The sequence below is a fragment of the Stegostoma tigrinum genome, chromosome 5, assembly GCF_030684315.1.
Source record: "Stegostoma tigrinum isolate sSteTig4 chromosome 5, sSteTig4.hap1, whole genome shotgun sequence".
NCBI lineage: Eukaryota > Metazoa > Chordata > Chondrichthyes > Orectolobiformes > Stegostomatidae > Stegostoma > Stegostoma tigrinum.
Window position 1 is genome coordinate 73,627,406 of NC_081358.1, and position 16,728 is coordinate 73,644,133.

General features: G+C 40.4%; 1 protein-coding gene across 1 annotated transcript in view; it reads right to left on the bottom strand.

Annotated features, from left to right (window-relative positions):
• Positions 1–1,267: 1,267 nt before the first annotated feature.
• The window catches only part of LOC125451594 (putative Polycomb group protein ASXL3), a 287,101-nt gene continuing 271,640 nt past the window's right edge, over positions 1,268–16,728 (bottom strand). The window contains exon 12 of the mRNA XM_059646068.1: positions 1,268–9,920. Within this exon, the coding sequence (XP_059502051.1) occupies positions 6,249–9,920 (3,672 nt within the window). The 3' untranslated portion in view covers positions 1,268–6,248. The remainder of the gene's footprint in view (positions 9,921–16,728) is intronic.

Consider the following 16,728-nt stretch of genomic DNA (forward strand, 5'->3'; position numbering starts at 1 on the left):
GTCCAGAGGATGTTTATAACAATGATTCCAGGAATTATTGGCTTCTCATATGAGGAGCAGTTGAGGACTCTGGGTCTGTACTCAATGCAATTTAGAAGGATGGTCGGTGGTGCGGGTGATGGAGAATCTCATTGAAACTTACAGAATACCAAGAAGGCTGGATAGAGTGGAGAAGATGTATCCACTAGTAGAAGAGATTAGGGCCCAAGAGCAAAGGCTCAGAGTGAAGTGACAACTCTTTATAACTGAGATAAGGAGGAATTTCTTCAGCCAAAAGATAGTAAATCTGTGGAAGTCAATGTTGGAGAAGGCTGTGGAGTGCAAGTCATTGAGTGTCTTTAAGACAGAGATGTATGGGATCTTGATTAGTAAAGAGATCAAGGGTTATGGGGAGAAGACAGGAGATTGGGGATGAGAAACATATGAGTCATGATCGAAAGTTGGATGGGACTCAATGGGCCAAATGGCCCAATTCTTCTAATTCTTTTAAAAATGGCCTTTTCTGAAGAAGGGTCTGGGCCCAAAACGTCAGCCTTCCTGATCCTCTGATGCTGCTTGGCCTGCTGTGTTCATCCAGCTCTACACCTTGCTATCTTGAATCCAGCATCTGCAGTTCCTACTATCTCTGGCCCTAATTCTCCTCTTATATCTGACGGTCTTAAGTTGTGGTGGGTGCTGGTGGATCATGCCATGCTCTCCACTTTGTTTGTGGCTAACAAGGATCTTCTGAAGCAGGCAGCAAACTGAATACCCCAAGAATCTACTTGGTAAAATTGCAACCCATGGTGAGTTGGGCCATTAGCAAGATGTTTAACCTATTTTTTCAATCAACCTGTTCAGAGATGTTAATACACATTTCAGGAATAGATGAGACTTGAACAGAAGCCTCCTAGCTAAAAAGCAGGGATATTACCACTGTGATAACATGGTGTGAGGCTGGATGAACACAGCAGGCGAAGCAGCATCAGAGAAGCAGGAAAGCTTGATGTTTCAGGTTGGGACCCTTCTTCAGAAAATGACACTTCTTCAGAAAATATTACCACCGCACCACGTTTAACAAGCAATGAAGAGTATCAACAGGGAATTTGCAGCTCTCTTTCAAGAAAAGTTTTCAGAAAAGTTTTGAACAACCTTTTCCTCTCATGACAAAGGATTAATTGCGCAAATGATTGCTTAATACGTTTTATGCAGGAAAAATACAGAAAAAACATACACAAGTTTTTTTTAGAAAAGTTTATGACAAAGTGGAATGTCATTTTACGTGACTCGAAAACAGAAAGATAACACACAATGCAAAATGTGATTCCCTGAATTTACAACAAATTAAACACATTGTTTATTTATGAAAATTTGGATTGGCTAGTTGTTCTGTCAGTCACTGTTAGGCAATACATGTTAAATAATAGAAATGCACTGAGAAGAAAATAAACTGCCTCTTCAGAGGACTTTGTAAACGATTTCTGAATTTATGCAACTTGACTCAATTTATCTTTGGTAAACAGAACAGAAAAAAAGAAACTGCAACAAAATGATTATTATAGTACATGTCATATGGTTGAATGATATTTTAAACCATATTTGTCAATATAGATAGTCTGGATCAATGAGATACCATGAATACAATATTATATTAAAGGAGAGCATTTGCTTACATAATAACAAGAAAGTGAACAAATGGTTGAAATATAAAAGGAGATGGCGCAATCACCAGTTAAATGTTATCAAACGCATCAAAAGCTGAGAACCACAATTGAACCACTTTTGTTTATTCCTTCAACAGGGCCATAATGCATGAAGAAAGTCAAAAGTAAAGATTATATAATTTATACATATAGTCATAAAATGTTAAAGCTCTATAACTGAGTAATTAGCCTATTGTATTAGTTCTGTCTCTCTGAAACAATTATCCCCAGTCCCATTGGCTTATTATTTCCTATGCACTTTAAAGCTTTTCTTGAAATTAACTTAATTTTAAATGTTTGGAATATAAGTTGATAGATTTATTTTAAACCAGAAATTTGGGAAGTCACACCGGTTCTAGTTACGTTAAATGGATTTATGTACAAGTAGTTCAACTTTATTTCCTTCCAAGTTGATGAAATGGATGCAGAAATATCCAGTTGCACTTGTACAATTTAGAGCTTTTAAAATCAATGATTTATTCTCAAAATTTTATAGAACACTTTTTGTAAATTTCTAATTAAAAAAGAATGTTTGTCCAATTGTTGGAAGAAAAAGCATCTGAAGTTACAACTTAAAGGGCACAGCATGTGGTTTGGAAACGGAGCTTAAGGTTTGAACCTGTGCCTTAAACTAACATTCACATTTACAAATTATTTCCCTGAAGAGTGGGTTTAATTCCAATGGCGTGGAGTTTGCATGTTCTCCCTGTGTCTGTGTGGGTTTCCTCTCACAGTCCAAACATATGCAGGTTAGGTGGCCATGCTATATTATCCTGTAAGGCCCTGGTATGTGTAGGTTAGGTGCATTAGCCATGGGAAATGCAGGGTCAAAGGGGTAAGGTAGGGCAATGAGTCTGGGCCATTGGGATGCTTTTCAGAAGGTCAGTGTGGACTTGTTGGGCTGAATGGCCTATTTCCACACTGTAGGTATTCTATTCCAATTCAGCCATTTTCGCACTAAAATTATTTAAAATAAGCAAAATGACACAACTGTTACTGGGAAGAATTGTGAAGTAGGTCTTGCAATAGCAACGGGCAACGACATTTTGAAAACTAAATGGAATTTTACTCTAAATAGTTTGAAATGGCTCATATTGAAGATTTTAAAATACATCTTAACATATAAAGCAATTAATTCTTGTTACATTAATGCCGGCTGCTGTGTTAATTTATTCTGCATTTGTATATGTGTAATAATGTTCATAATTGTTAGCAACCAATGCTTACTGTCATGTTTATGGTTCAAGTTTTACAAGCACTCTTGAGATCATATTAATAAAAGTTTATGAAAGTTAAGTAAAATGCATTTCTAAAAAACACTTTAACCATTGCTTTTTCACACCAAAACAAGAAAACAATAAAAACAAATCCCCATTAATACCCTTTTTATAGTGCTTTTTTTCCCTTTATACAAGAGACAGAGTCCTGAGCATAATTGCTGATCTTTTACTAATGGCATTTCAGGGAACAAATCTATCTGGTTTTATGAATCTAACACAATGGATCCAATAATTATGATCTGGAAACTATTTAGTTGACCAGGTAATCATTCAGATATGCAATCTATCAGTCAATGGTGAATAACAAACTCATACATTAAATCTGATCATCAAGAACAGAGATAGAATAACTACTTCAACTGCCATGGACAATTACCAAGCTTTAGATTATTTAAGTTAAATTTAACAGAACTGTTTCTATACTCTGAGCACATTGCTTTTGATGGAGTTAAGACAATGTAGTATTCATTAACATTGGCAAAGTACTGAAGTGTATGTTAATTTATTTGATTTTTTCCACCTTGCAAGTTCCTGCTGCACCTTTTACTTTTGACCAACAGGCACAGATACCATTGATAGCAGGACACATGCAAACAAACAATATCTAGCTGAGGAAACTATATGATGGGCTTCAGGTGACAACTATCTGCAGCGCAGATAGAAAATGCATCTGCAGTGCAGATAAAATTTAGAAAATGCATTTTACAATGGTGATTCCTATCACTCGATTGGGATGCATTAATTTACTGGGTCAATTTAACTTACTCTACCTGAGTCTAAGTATAAAAATTGGTTTGCTTTCTGATTGAAATTCTATACTCATTTTAAATTTGTTTAATGCGCAGGAAAAACAAAACAATGGGTCTATTAAATTATAGAACTCTTGATTTGCTGATAAGTGCTGAGTTATATAGACCAGGAAGGTGCTAAACCTTAACCCAGCTCAGAATCCTATCGACAGACATTATACAGGATAGCAGATGAGGGTGGATGTTAATGTGGTGGTAATGTCATTAGGCTACTAAACAGCAGGTCTAGGATGAGAACATGGGCTCTTTGCTGGTTTTTGTTGTCAATTCTGTGGATAGGCCTTCCTCCCTTTAAATTGATTTCCTTCCCCCAGACTTGCCTGACTGGCCTGGAGGTCTACTGGCCTCTGATTGGTTGGCAGCAAAAGACATCAATCTTGCAAAGCCCAGAAATGAGAACACTTATCCAATTGCTGCCTAATTGGTTTTTATTTATGTGGGGCCTCTTGGAAATGGTCACTATAGGGTTGTCACAGACTGTGGTTGAGTCAAACAGCAATAATATCTATCCACACATGTGTAGATAAGATCACAGTCAGCATTCTTGTGACTCAACATTCCGCATACTAGTAATCATTGCCCATGTTTACAAATGAAGATTGGGCAATTGTTATGAAATTATGAGTGATTCCATGAGTTATGAGTTATTCAAATTCTAGGGAGGAGGGTATGAAACAAAGCCTTTGAAAATGATTAGTCATTAAAGATTAATTCAATTAAAACAGTTAGTGATAGCAGCAAATAAGGTTCCATCACATCAGAGGTGAATAGCATTGTTACGTGATTTTAAAGATCGTTGAAATTACACATGATGCTTTTCATTGATAATTTCTTGGACTATAAGCTTACAATGGTCTATAAATACCTAGTAACCCAGTTTAGCAGCACCAATGTCCTGTGAGATCCTCGCGTTTTTGTGCAACACATAAATTTCATTAAAAAGATGAAAAAAAATTGCATGATCCAACCATATTCCATTAACTAACAAATATATCACAAAAAAACAAGTTCAATCAATTCTACATTTGTTGTGTTTGCTGCATACTCTTACAAAGTGCTATTGCATGATGAAAGTAAATTAGAAAGGTAACAAATATGGATGAGCAACGTTAATAGTAACACTATTTTAAATAAATGCAGGCTATGATATTTCTCTGAAAAATATTGTACTTGTTTGTTTTCATCAATTTCCCCAATTTAAAAAAAACATTTTTATGTGTAATACTTCAATGATCTAACTAATCAAACAAGTTTTATACCAAGTTTCCATTTGGTATATTTGGTTGTAATATTGATGAACTACAACAATATCATTCCCTGCTTTGCCTAACATTGCCAGGATAATTACAGTATCATGACACAATTTGGGGTTAAACTAGCCCCAGAAGCAGCTTATGTAAATTATCAGTGCTTTTAAACAACTAAAAATTCCTCACACTGATGAAGACTCAGAGAAAGTAGTCTACCTATTATAATGATAAAACTGCACAAAAATACACTTAAGCAAATGCACATTGTGTTTCAATCTCAGATGTGCTAACGCCATCCTGGTGCATAATTCATTTGAAGACTATAAAACCTACTGTTAGAAAACTTAAAAAATAGTGCTAATATTTAACCAAGCTTTCCTTTTATACAACTCATATAGTTTCTGTATTTAAAAACTCAGCTGGCTTTAGTGTTTCAGACATGGAGTATGCAAATTTGTGCATTCAGTATTCTGGCACATAATTAACATAACTGTTGATTAGTCTGCGATAGACCTAAGAATAGATCTTTGCAAAGACAAACCTTGTAGAATTTTGAACTTCTCTAATAGGCCTACAAAGAAAGTAAAAAATACACTTTTCTGTAAATGATAAAAAAATCTCTTGACAAACTACTTGCAAACTATTTCAGTATCTAAAAGGATTTTTAACCCTTTAAAAACAGAAATCCTTTCAAAGTAATGTGTTTAATATTACATCGCACCTAGAATAAAATATTTCCCATAATTTTAATTTACCTTTGTGTTTTTGGGTTGCTCGCTTATTTGCCATTTGACTGAGAAAGACCGAACACTTGCTCTCACAATGCTGCCAATAACCCTAATGCTATTCCTGTTGTTAGAAAGACAGAATTATGGCCCTGCTCTTTTTTATTGGATGCATTCTGCATGGAATTGCCAGTGCAACCTTCTCTCCCTACCAATTCATTGAGGGCTGAATTGGCATACCAACATGCAGCTGTCATTTGTAATCATCTACATCTATCGCTAACTCATCTAGAATTAGAATTTAATGAATATAGAAAATTCATTAATCCAGAATATAATTAGAATAAACATTATAATCTTGAAACTTTGCGTAATTCAATGGACTTCTCAAAGGATTTACAAGATACCCTTTACAATTCCTTAGCATGATCATGTATAGTCAAAACCTTGGTATTCCTGTGTTATACATTGGGTGGATATAATCCTTTTGATTAGACATTCTCTATCGTACTACTAAGCATGCTACACATAATTTTGAAGGCCCTATGCAGTCATCATGACAGAAGGCTCCACATCCTTTACACATAATCATGGCTTTAAGCCTGCAAGAGCACTTCAATTCCAGTTCTTCACCATCATTATTAGAAAATCTATGAGTTGGAACAGGAGTGTTCTGATGAGTCAAAGTAATAGTGCTGTTTCCGCTGCTTCCCAAAAAACTACCAATGGACTGTTCAATAACAGAAGCAGCTTGTTTTAAATTAGTTCCACTGAAATGTAATGTAGAATAATTGCCATAGAGTTGCTGTTGATGCAGAAGTTTTGAATTAGCAACCTGTGAAACTGGTTTACCAGACCCCGAGGGCAGAGGAGAAGAAAAGTCAGATTCATTTACTATTTTGCCTAAAAATACATCCATTGTTGGTCCAAAATCCTTTATATGCTCTTTTGCTTCATTATGGTAAGTTGACATATCTTTGACATCCACTGCACAGCCATTGTTTAAGCCCTCAACAGAAAACGTCTCCATTTTAATTGCGCTACAGGTGTCAGTTGTAGAAAGCAAACTTGGTCTTTTATTGGTTTCCATAGAAACAGATCTTAGGTTTTGATTAGGTGGCACTTCACATTCGCTTGGAGTCACAAGATGTTTTACAGATTTATTCTGGACACTTTGTTTTCCTCTGCAGCTGCTATCAGTTTGCTTATTTTTAACGTGATTTGAGAAAATGGCATCTGTGCTTTCCTGATCTGTGTCTGTTAATGTATTGACTTGTGTTGCGGTGTTAAATGCTGGGCTGCCTCTCTCCAGAGGTCGGTTGAATGTTAATGCATTTGGAGTGGCATAGGCCAGTGTGGTTGCTGGGGTGGCTTGCAGTGAGGTTTCTGAATCAGTCAATCCTGGCAAAATAACAGATTTTTGGTGAGTGTGCTGTCTCTGTGAGACTGGGGCTGCAACATTCAAGCTGCTGCTGTTGTCACTGCTGGTCAACAAATTTTGCTCAAAACTGCATGAAGGCAAAGTTCTCATGTGCTCTTTAAACACTGGGCTTTGAGCAACTTTGTGCTGAATAAAAGTTTTGTTGATCCATTCCTGTTTAAATAATGTCTGCTGTTCCCCTGATTGATCCTCGGCCCACATTTTAACACCGACAGCAGTGAATTGCTTTGCTTGATTAAACCTACTTTGTGACTGTTCTCCTACTGACTTAGCCTGTCTTTTACTTATATGCATGTCACGGGTTTTGCATTGAATTTGCCATACCGTACCCCATGTATGCCCCATTGAGGCCTGAGGAGTGTGAGGAATATTAATGGTGACATCTCGATCGGCTGTAGTCACTTTGGATTCGGCAGACCCTCGAGAAGGCAACGGAAATCGATTAATTTCAAGCCTGGCACCCGATCTAAGCTGAGGCAGTACTTTCTCCAATGGCAGATTGCCTTGCAGCAACTGTGTTACAAGAGGGTTATTGGCTTCAACTGATGAAAGGTGACGATTAGTGCTTCCAGGAGCAGAAGTTCTTTCTTGGTTTTCAGTAGCTGCTAGTGTGAATGTCTGAGACTCGTTTGTGCCTAAAGGTGGTTTAGAACATTTTCCTTGCAAATTGACTATCATTGGATTAATTTGAGGGTGATTTTCTATAGCATTGCACTTTTCTGGATGTTGTCCTAGTTTAGTTCCAGAGGCCAAATATTGTTCCTCAAGCCTAGACTGGTCAGCTTTGGCCTCAACAAGAATACTAAGAGACTCCAATGTTCTTTTTTTTGTATCTGTGGTCTCTTCAGGGTTTGTATAACTATACAATTTATCATTCTTTACTGTACTATCATCATATTCTTTATGGGTATTCAAACTGTGTCTTTCGTTAACATTACTCACTAATTCATTCACACTTTGTGTTTCCTCACTAACATGATGACTAGGCTTACTTTGGCCTGAAACAGTTTGCTCCTGGCTATTACTACCCATTCCTTCTAAATCCATTGATTTTTTAACCGTAAAAGTCTGATGCTGCTGATCAGTAAGTTCAAACCGTAGACCATTGGTGTCTGTTGTTTCAGGGTGGGGTGTCGTTCCTTGTGAATCTTTAGATGGTAGCAGTTGACTGTCTTTCTCTTGGTCTGTTAAGATATGACAGTAATTGCTTCTGCTGCTGTTTTGTAATTGATTATCACAATCTGATTCAGGCCAGTTACTGACAAATTCCTGAGAATGTACTTTACTGTTGAAGGCATCTTCAGTTTTAACTATTTCAACCTGGGAATCCATACTGAAATTTGAAAAGTAGTTTCTTAACATGGTTTGTGAATTAGCTACAGTGTAACCTATATCAGGATTAGTGGGTCCTTCTGTAACGATAAGAGGTTTTGAAGAGTTTAAAAGCTCAGCATTTGTAACTCTACTACTGTTTTCCTCGAGTGTTGAAATAGATTTCAGATTGAGTGACATGTTTGTGGAATTTGGGATAGTTTCAACACTGGAGTTAGTTGGCATTTTGATATCACTGGTAAAATTCAAACTATTATTGAAACTCGAAATGCCAGTACTGGTAACAGAGCCGCACAGTGTGGTGTTACTAACAGACTGATACCCAAAAGCATCATGGCAGTTATTAACTTCATTTTCATTACTGTTGAGAACGGTCATATCATCACTAGAGTTTGGAGTTGAGCTTTTATTAGGAGAACTTGCCCTGACGCAATACTCAGACAAAACAATACCTTCAGGTGAACATTGTATGGATCCATGTTCAGTATGAGCTTTGGAAACAATGTCAGCAGAATATGGAGAGACAATATTATTACCAACATTACTAGTACTTGGGACAATAATTCCATTAGTACAAACTGGCAGTGTGTTACTAGTAGCACTACCTGATATGGAATTTCTGTTAGCATGATTTGACGTGACGCCATTATCAACACAGCTTTGCGTGCCAATGTTGTTAATATATTTCTGTTCAATAATATTGTGAGGATACTGATCCTCAACACTAGAGTTGGGTACAGTGATATTGTCTGTAAAGGTGGTCAGAGCAAGACTAGCAGTGCTTGGCACTGCAATATTGTCAGTGCAGTGTAGAATTGTAGCATTACTGACACAGTTGGGTACTGTATTACTGACAGCAGGGTTTGCCACTGCAGCAATATCAGGAGAGTAAGACATAGCACCATTGGTGACACTGCCATCTACTTTTAGAACAGGGGTGTTTTCAGTACAGCACGTTATAAATGTATTTATGGAAGGGGTGTGCCCTGCTTTAACTATCTCCTCACTCTTTGAAAGGTTGGTGTCCTGCATATCCCCCTCTGCAGTTCTGTCTTGTTTACAAGAGGGCTGTTCATCTGAATGCAGTAACAGTGCTCTTGCAAGATGTTTTGCAAGTAATTTTGCCTTTGTTTGTGCTTTAATATCTGCCAATGTTCTGGTCTGTCCTCCACTTGATCCTGTATTGCTGGTTCCTCCATCTCCTGTTGTTCCAGCTGTTGCTGCTGCAGCTGCCTCTCTCTGTGCTCTAGCTTGTTGTGCTCTGGCCTTGATATCTGCAAGGGTCCTTGCACCTGTATTTCTTCCTCCACCCAGTACAACACTGGGGGATGTCTTGGGACAAATCTGGTAGGATGGATGGCTCTGGATGACAAAAGGAAGCTTGATTCTTGACAAGTGAATCTGATGAAGAAAAGTACCATAATTAGATTAATGTAAATACATTGAAAAATATACCTAGATCTGAGCATCCTGTTATTCAAATTATTTGTCTATAGAGTGATGCAATACTCTACCTGTTCTATTATCTATCCAGTATCTACCATCCTACATCCGTTCAACTTTTGTGCAATTATGCCATGATGTTTAATTTTAGAGAAAAACCTGGAATCTGCCATTGTTTAAGGGTTTTTTAATACCCATTCTACAGGAAATTCTGTTTCAAGGAATTGCACTTTTACAGTTATCACTTCAATACTGTTTATATTTCCATCATGTTTTCCAGAATAAATATTTTAAAAGATCATGAGATCAGGCATGAAGAGTATTAAGTAGTTTTATTTGCATAAATTTAATTATTGTCATAGTAACATCAATTTCGGTTTCTTGGAGAGAGAATATATTTGGAAGTAATGGTAATAAAGGATCATCTTGCATCTGCCTACATCAATAGCGATCCTCTCACAACAAGGCTCCAATTAGGTAATTATGATTGCATTGTCAACAACTTACCTTTCATTCATTTTATTGACAAAATAATTTAAGATGGTGAGCTATGAGATAATAAATTTTGTGAAGGAAAGCATGGAATGTTGTCATAAATTTGAAGCAAACACCAGTGAGTGTAACTTCAGTGCCAAAAGAAATTCATGGTAAGTATCATTACAAACTTGTAATAGTCACTTAGAACACCCAGGCTTCGTAAGGACACTCAATCAGCTTGAAGACAGGAAGGTTATACTATTTTAAAATAATTCAGATTTTTGAATAAGTCAATTATAAGATAGTTCAAAGACCTTGATTTTGCAAGAAGTATCAATAGAGTGTTTCAAAGCTCTTTGTGCTATAATTTGGTCAAGGATGACCTTGTGAGAGCATTTATAACGAAAAGACTTTTTTGATGGATAGGTCTAGATTGGGATGCTTCCTAAAGGGGTCTACTTAGACTACCTAGGAAGATATATCAGGTATTGGCAACCCAGCTAAATTACTGAAGTAAGAACCAAGATCCAAGTTAGAGCTAGCTGAGTAAAGAAAGGGCAGGTAATCCAATGTGGGTAACAGGAGAAAATGCAGAATGAAATCACCAAAGATCGGAAGTTGTTTTCATTATTACATTACTATTTTGTCTTCACAAAGGGGGGCACTTGACATTAGTTTGGCATTTTCAACTAAACTTTGGCTCAAATTGATGATTCAGTATGTGATTTCAGTGGAAAGTTAAGTTCAAAGGAGTGCTAAATGACTGCCTGAGCTGATATTTCACATTTTACACCATCGTCCAAGATTGAAACTCTCCTAGTGTTTACTATTCTGCGTCATACTTTAAGCTTCTCTTTTAGATCAATACATTGAATCTAGCGTACCTTACAGTAAAATGCTGCCCCTACTACCTACCATGAGAGTTCACTGCCACCGTCCTGACAGCAGTCTACATACCACCATATGCAGATGTGACAAATACCCTGAACATGATTTACACTGTTACTAAAACACTAGAGACAAAATTCCCTGAGGCCCTATTCATTGTGGCTGGTGACTTCAACCAAGCCAACGTCGAGCAGGTGTTGCCAAAGTGCCACCAACACATTTCCTGCCCCACCAGAGGATCAAACATTCTGCACCACTGCTGCACAACCAGCAAAGACGCCTACCACTCAATCCCATGACTACACTTTGGAAAATCAGATCGCTGTGCTGTGTTCCTCATCCCAGCTTAAGAGCAGAAGCTGAAATGGGAAAATCCTTCACGAAAAGAAGTTCAGTGCTGGTCTGAGGCAGCAGAAGACCACCTCTGCGACTGCATGGACTCAGTGGACTGGACCATGTTCAAGTGTTCAGTGGAAAACCTAGACGAGTATACCACCACCATCACCAACTTCATTAGCACATGCAGGGAGGACTGTGTGCCAAAGAAGTCAATCCGAGCGTAGTCAACCATTAACCGTGGATGAACCAGAAATCCACTCCCTACTGAAGATCAGACATGCAGCATTCAAGTTGAGTGATCCAGACCAGTACAGAAAATCCAGATATGATGTCCACAAATCCATCAGGGATGCCAAGAGGCAGAACTGGACCATGTTAGAGGCCCAGACTTTCCAAATTGACTCTGGCCCTCTACGGCAAGGCCTAAGTGACAATATGAAATACAAAATGAAACAGTGTAAGATAGTGGATAAAGACACATTCCTCCCTGACACACTCAATGCTTTCTATGCTCGGTTTGAGAAGAATACCACTGGCAAGGCGACGCCTGCCCCTACAGTCCCAGACACACTTGTTCCCTCTGTCATTGCTTCAGAAGTCAGATCAATCTTTCTGGGAGTCAACCCAAGGAAAGCCATGGGCCAGGAGGGTGTCCCTGGCTGAGCACTCAGATCCTGTGCAGACCAACTGGTGGAGGTGCTCACTGACATCTTCAACCTCTCCCTTCTACAAGCCAAACTTCCCACTTGCTTCTAGAAGACCACCATTGTCCCTGTACCTAAGGAAGCACATGCAGTGTGCCTTAATGACTACTGCCCAGTGGCTCTGACCTTTATAATCATGAAGTGCTTCGAGTGGCTGGTCTTGGCCCACATCAACTCCAGTCTCCCAACCTGCCTCCATCCCCTACAAGTTGCATACTGATGTAGCAGGCCCACAGAGGATGCCAAATCCCTAGCCTAGCATTCATTCCTGGAACATCTGGACAACAAAGACACCTACGTCCTGCTCGTTGACTACAGCTCCGCCTTCAACACCACTATTCCCTCCAAACTGATCTCAGATAAGTGGGGTATGGATGCTAGGGCAGTTGCTTGCTCCTCCTGCAGAATGTGGCAGTTGGGAGGCGTGGCACACGTCTCCGCTGGCTACATCTGCGGGAAGTGCACCCAACTACAGCTCCTTGAAAACCGTGTTAGGGAAATGGAGCTGGAGCTGGATGAACTACGGATCATTTGGGAGGCACAGGGGGTAATTGAGAGGAGTTACCGGGAGTTGGTCACTCCTAAGGCTCAGGACAAGGATAGATGGGTTACAGTTAGGAGGAGGAAAGGGGACAGACAGACAGTGCAGAGATCCCCTGTGGGCATTCCCCTCAGCAATAAGTATGCCGTTTTGGATACTGCTGGGGGGGATGACCTACCAGAGGAAAGCCATACTAGTCAGTTCTCTGGCACTGAGCCTGGCACTGTGGCAAAGAAGGGAAGGGGGCAGAATAGAAAAGTACTCGTGGTAGGGGGCTCGATAGTTAGGGGAATCGACAGGAGATTTTGTGGTCAGGATCAGGATTCTCGGAAGGTATGTTGCCTCCCTGGTGCCAGGGTCTGGGACGTCTCTGATAGGGTGTATAAGGTTCTAAAAGGGGAGGGCGAACAGCCAGAAATCGTGTTACATATTGGCACTAATGATATAGCCAGAAATAGGATTGAGGATATAAAAAGTGATTTCAGGGAGTTCGGATGGAAGCTGCAAAGCAGGACGAACAGAGTAGTGTTCTCTGGTTTACTACCGGTGCCACGAGATAGCGAGGCGAGGAACAGGGAGCGGGTGCAGCTTAACACGTGGCTACGCAGCTGGTGTAGGAGGGAGGGCTTCAGATATGTAGATAATTGGGATGCCTTCTGGGGAAGGTGGGACCTGTACAAGAAGGACGGGTTGCATCTGAACTGGAAGGGGACCAATGTCCTGGGTGGAAGGTTTGCTCGAGTAGTTCGAGAGGGTTTAAACTAGTATGGCAGGGGGGTGGGAACCTGAGCTGTATACCGGAGGTGAGAGTTGATGCAGGTGAGGCAGTAGCAAGAGGTAGACCAGCTAGTGGGAAGGATTTTCCTCGGAAGGAACCAAGGGATCAGTTAAAGTGTGTTTGCTTTAATGCAAGGAGTATCAGGAATCAAAGTGATGAACTTATAGCATGGATCAGTACCTGGTGCTATGATGTTGTGGCCATAACAGAGACATGGGTTTCTCATGGGCAGGAATGGTTGCTGGATGTTCCATGGTTTAGAACATTTAAAAAGAATAGGGAGGGGGGAAAAGAGGAGGGGGTGTAGCACTACTAATCAGAGAGGGTATCACAGCTACAGAAGCTTCCATTGTCGAGGAAGATCTGCCTACCGAGTCAGTGTTAGTGGAAATTAGGAACAGCAAGGGAGTAGTCACCTCGTTAGGGGTTTACTACAGGCCCCCCAATAGCAGCAGGGAGACTGAAGAAAGCATAGGTCGACAGATTTTGGAAAAGTGTGGACGTAGTAGGGTTGTTGTAATGGGTGACTTTAACTTTCCTAATATTGATTGGAACCTCCTTCAAGCAGAAGATTTGAATGGAGCTGTTTTTGTAAGGTGTGTTCAGGAGGGTTTCCTAATGCAGTACGTTGACAGGCCGACGAGGGGAGAGGCCATTCTAGACTTGGTGCTCGGAAACGAGCCGGGGCAGGTATCAGATCTTGTGGTGGGAGAGCATTTTGGTGATAGTGACCATAACTGCCTCACATTCTACATAGCTATGGAGAAGGAGAGGATTAGGCAAAATGGGAGGATATTTAATTAGGGAAGAGGAAACTATGACACGATTAGACATGAGTTAGGAAGCATGGACTGGGAGCAATTGTTCCATGGTAAGGGCACTATAGACATGTGGAGACTGTTTAAGGAACAGTTGTTGCGAGTGATGAGTAAATATGTCCCTCTGAGACAGGCAAGAAGGGGTAAGATAAAGGAACCTTGGATGACAAGAGCAGTGGAGCTTCTTGTGAAAAGGAAGAAGGTAGCTTACATAAGGTGGAGGAAGCTAGGGTCAAGTTCAGCTAGAGAGGATTACACGCAGGCATGGAAGGAGCTCAAAAATGGTCTGAGGAGAGCCAGGAGGGGGCATGAGAAAGGCTTGGCGGAATGAATTAGGGAAACACAAAGGCATTTTACACTTATGTGAGGAATAAGAGAATGGTCAAAGAAAGAGTAGGGCCGATCAGGGATAGCATAGGGAACTTGTGTGTGGAGTCTGAGGAGGTAGGGGAAGCCCTAAATGAGTTTTTTGCTTCTGTCTTTACGAAAGAAATGAACTTTGTCATGAATGAAACCTTTGAAGAGCAGGTGTGCATGCTGGAATGGATAGAGATAGAGGAAGTTGATGTGCTGAAAGTTTTGTCAAACATTAAGATTGACAAGTCGCCAGGCCCGAACCAGATTTGTCCTCGGCTGCTTTGGCAAGTGAGAAATGCAATTGCTTCGCCTCTTGCGAGGATCTTTGCATCCTCGCTCTCCACTGGAGTCGTACCTGAGGACTGGAGAGAGGCAAATGTAATTCCTCTCTTCAAGAAAGGAAATAGGGAAATCCCCAGCAATTACAGATCAGTAAGTCTCACGTCTGTCGTCTGCAAGGTGTTAGAAAGGATTCTGAGGGATAGGATTTATGACCATCTGGAAGAGCATGGCTTGATCAAATGCAGTCAACACGGCTTTGTGAGGGGCAGGTCATGCCTCACAAACCTTATCGAGTTCTTTGAGGATGTGACTAGAAAAGTTGATGAGGGTCGAGCTGTGGATGTGGTGTATATAGACTTCAGTAAGGCATTTGATAAGGTTCCCCATGGTAGGCTCATTCAGAAGGTCAGGAGGAATGGGATACAGGGGAACTTAGCTGTCTGGATACAGAATTGGCTGGCCAACAGAAGACAGCGAGTGGTAGTAGAAGGAAAATATTCTGCCTGGAAGTCAGTGGTGAGTGGTGTTCCACAGGGCTCTGTCCTTGGGCCTCTACTGTTTGTAATTTTTATTAATGACTTGGATGAGGGGATTGAAGGATGGGTCAGCAAGTTTGCAGACAACACAAAGGTTGGAGGTGTCGTTGACAGTATAGAGAGCTGTTGTAGGCTGCAGCGGGACATTGACAGGATGCAGAGATGGGCTGAGAGATGGCAGATGGAGTTCAACCTGGATAAATGCGAGGTGATGCATTTTGGAAGGTCGAATTTGAAAGCTGAGTACAGGATTAAGGATAGGATTCTTGGCAGTGTGGAGGAACAGAGGGATCTTGGTGTGCAGATACATAGATCCCTTAAAATGGCCACCCAAGTGGACAGGGTTGTTAAGAAAGCATATGGTGTTTTGGCTTTCATTAACAGGGGGATTGAGTTTAAGAGTCGTGAGATCTTGTTGCAGCTCTATAAAACTTTGGTTAGACCGCACTTGGAATACTGCGTCCAGTTCTGGTCGCCCTATTATAGGAAAGGTGTGGATGCTTTGGAGAGGGTTCAGAGGAGGTTTACCAGGATGCTGCCTGGACTGGAGGGCTTATCTTATGAAGAGAGGTTGACTGAGCTCGGACTTTTTTCATTGGAGAAAAGGAGGAGGAGAGGGGACCTAATTGAGGTATACAAGATAATGAGAGGCATAGATAGAGTTGATAGCCAGAGACTATTTCCCAGGGCAGAAATGGCTAACACGAGGGGTCACAGTTTTAAGCTGGTTGGAGGAAAGTATAGAGGGGATGTCAGAGGCGGGTTCTTTACACAGAGAGTTGTGAGAGCATGGAATGCGTTGCCAGCAGCAGTTGTGGAAGCAAGGTCATTGGGGTCATTTAAGAGACTGCTGGACATGTATATGGTCACAGAAATTTGAGGGTGCATACATGAGGATCAATGGTCGGCACAACATCGTGGGCTGAAGGGCCTGTTCTGTGCTGTACTGTTCTATGTTCTATGTTCTATGTTCTAAAACTGTGTGGCCTTGATCTTGGCTCTGCCCTCTACAAGTGGCTCCTCAGCTTTCTGACCCAGAGGCTGCA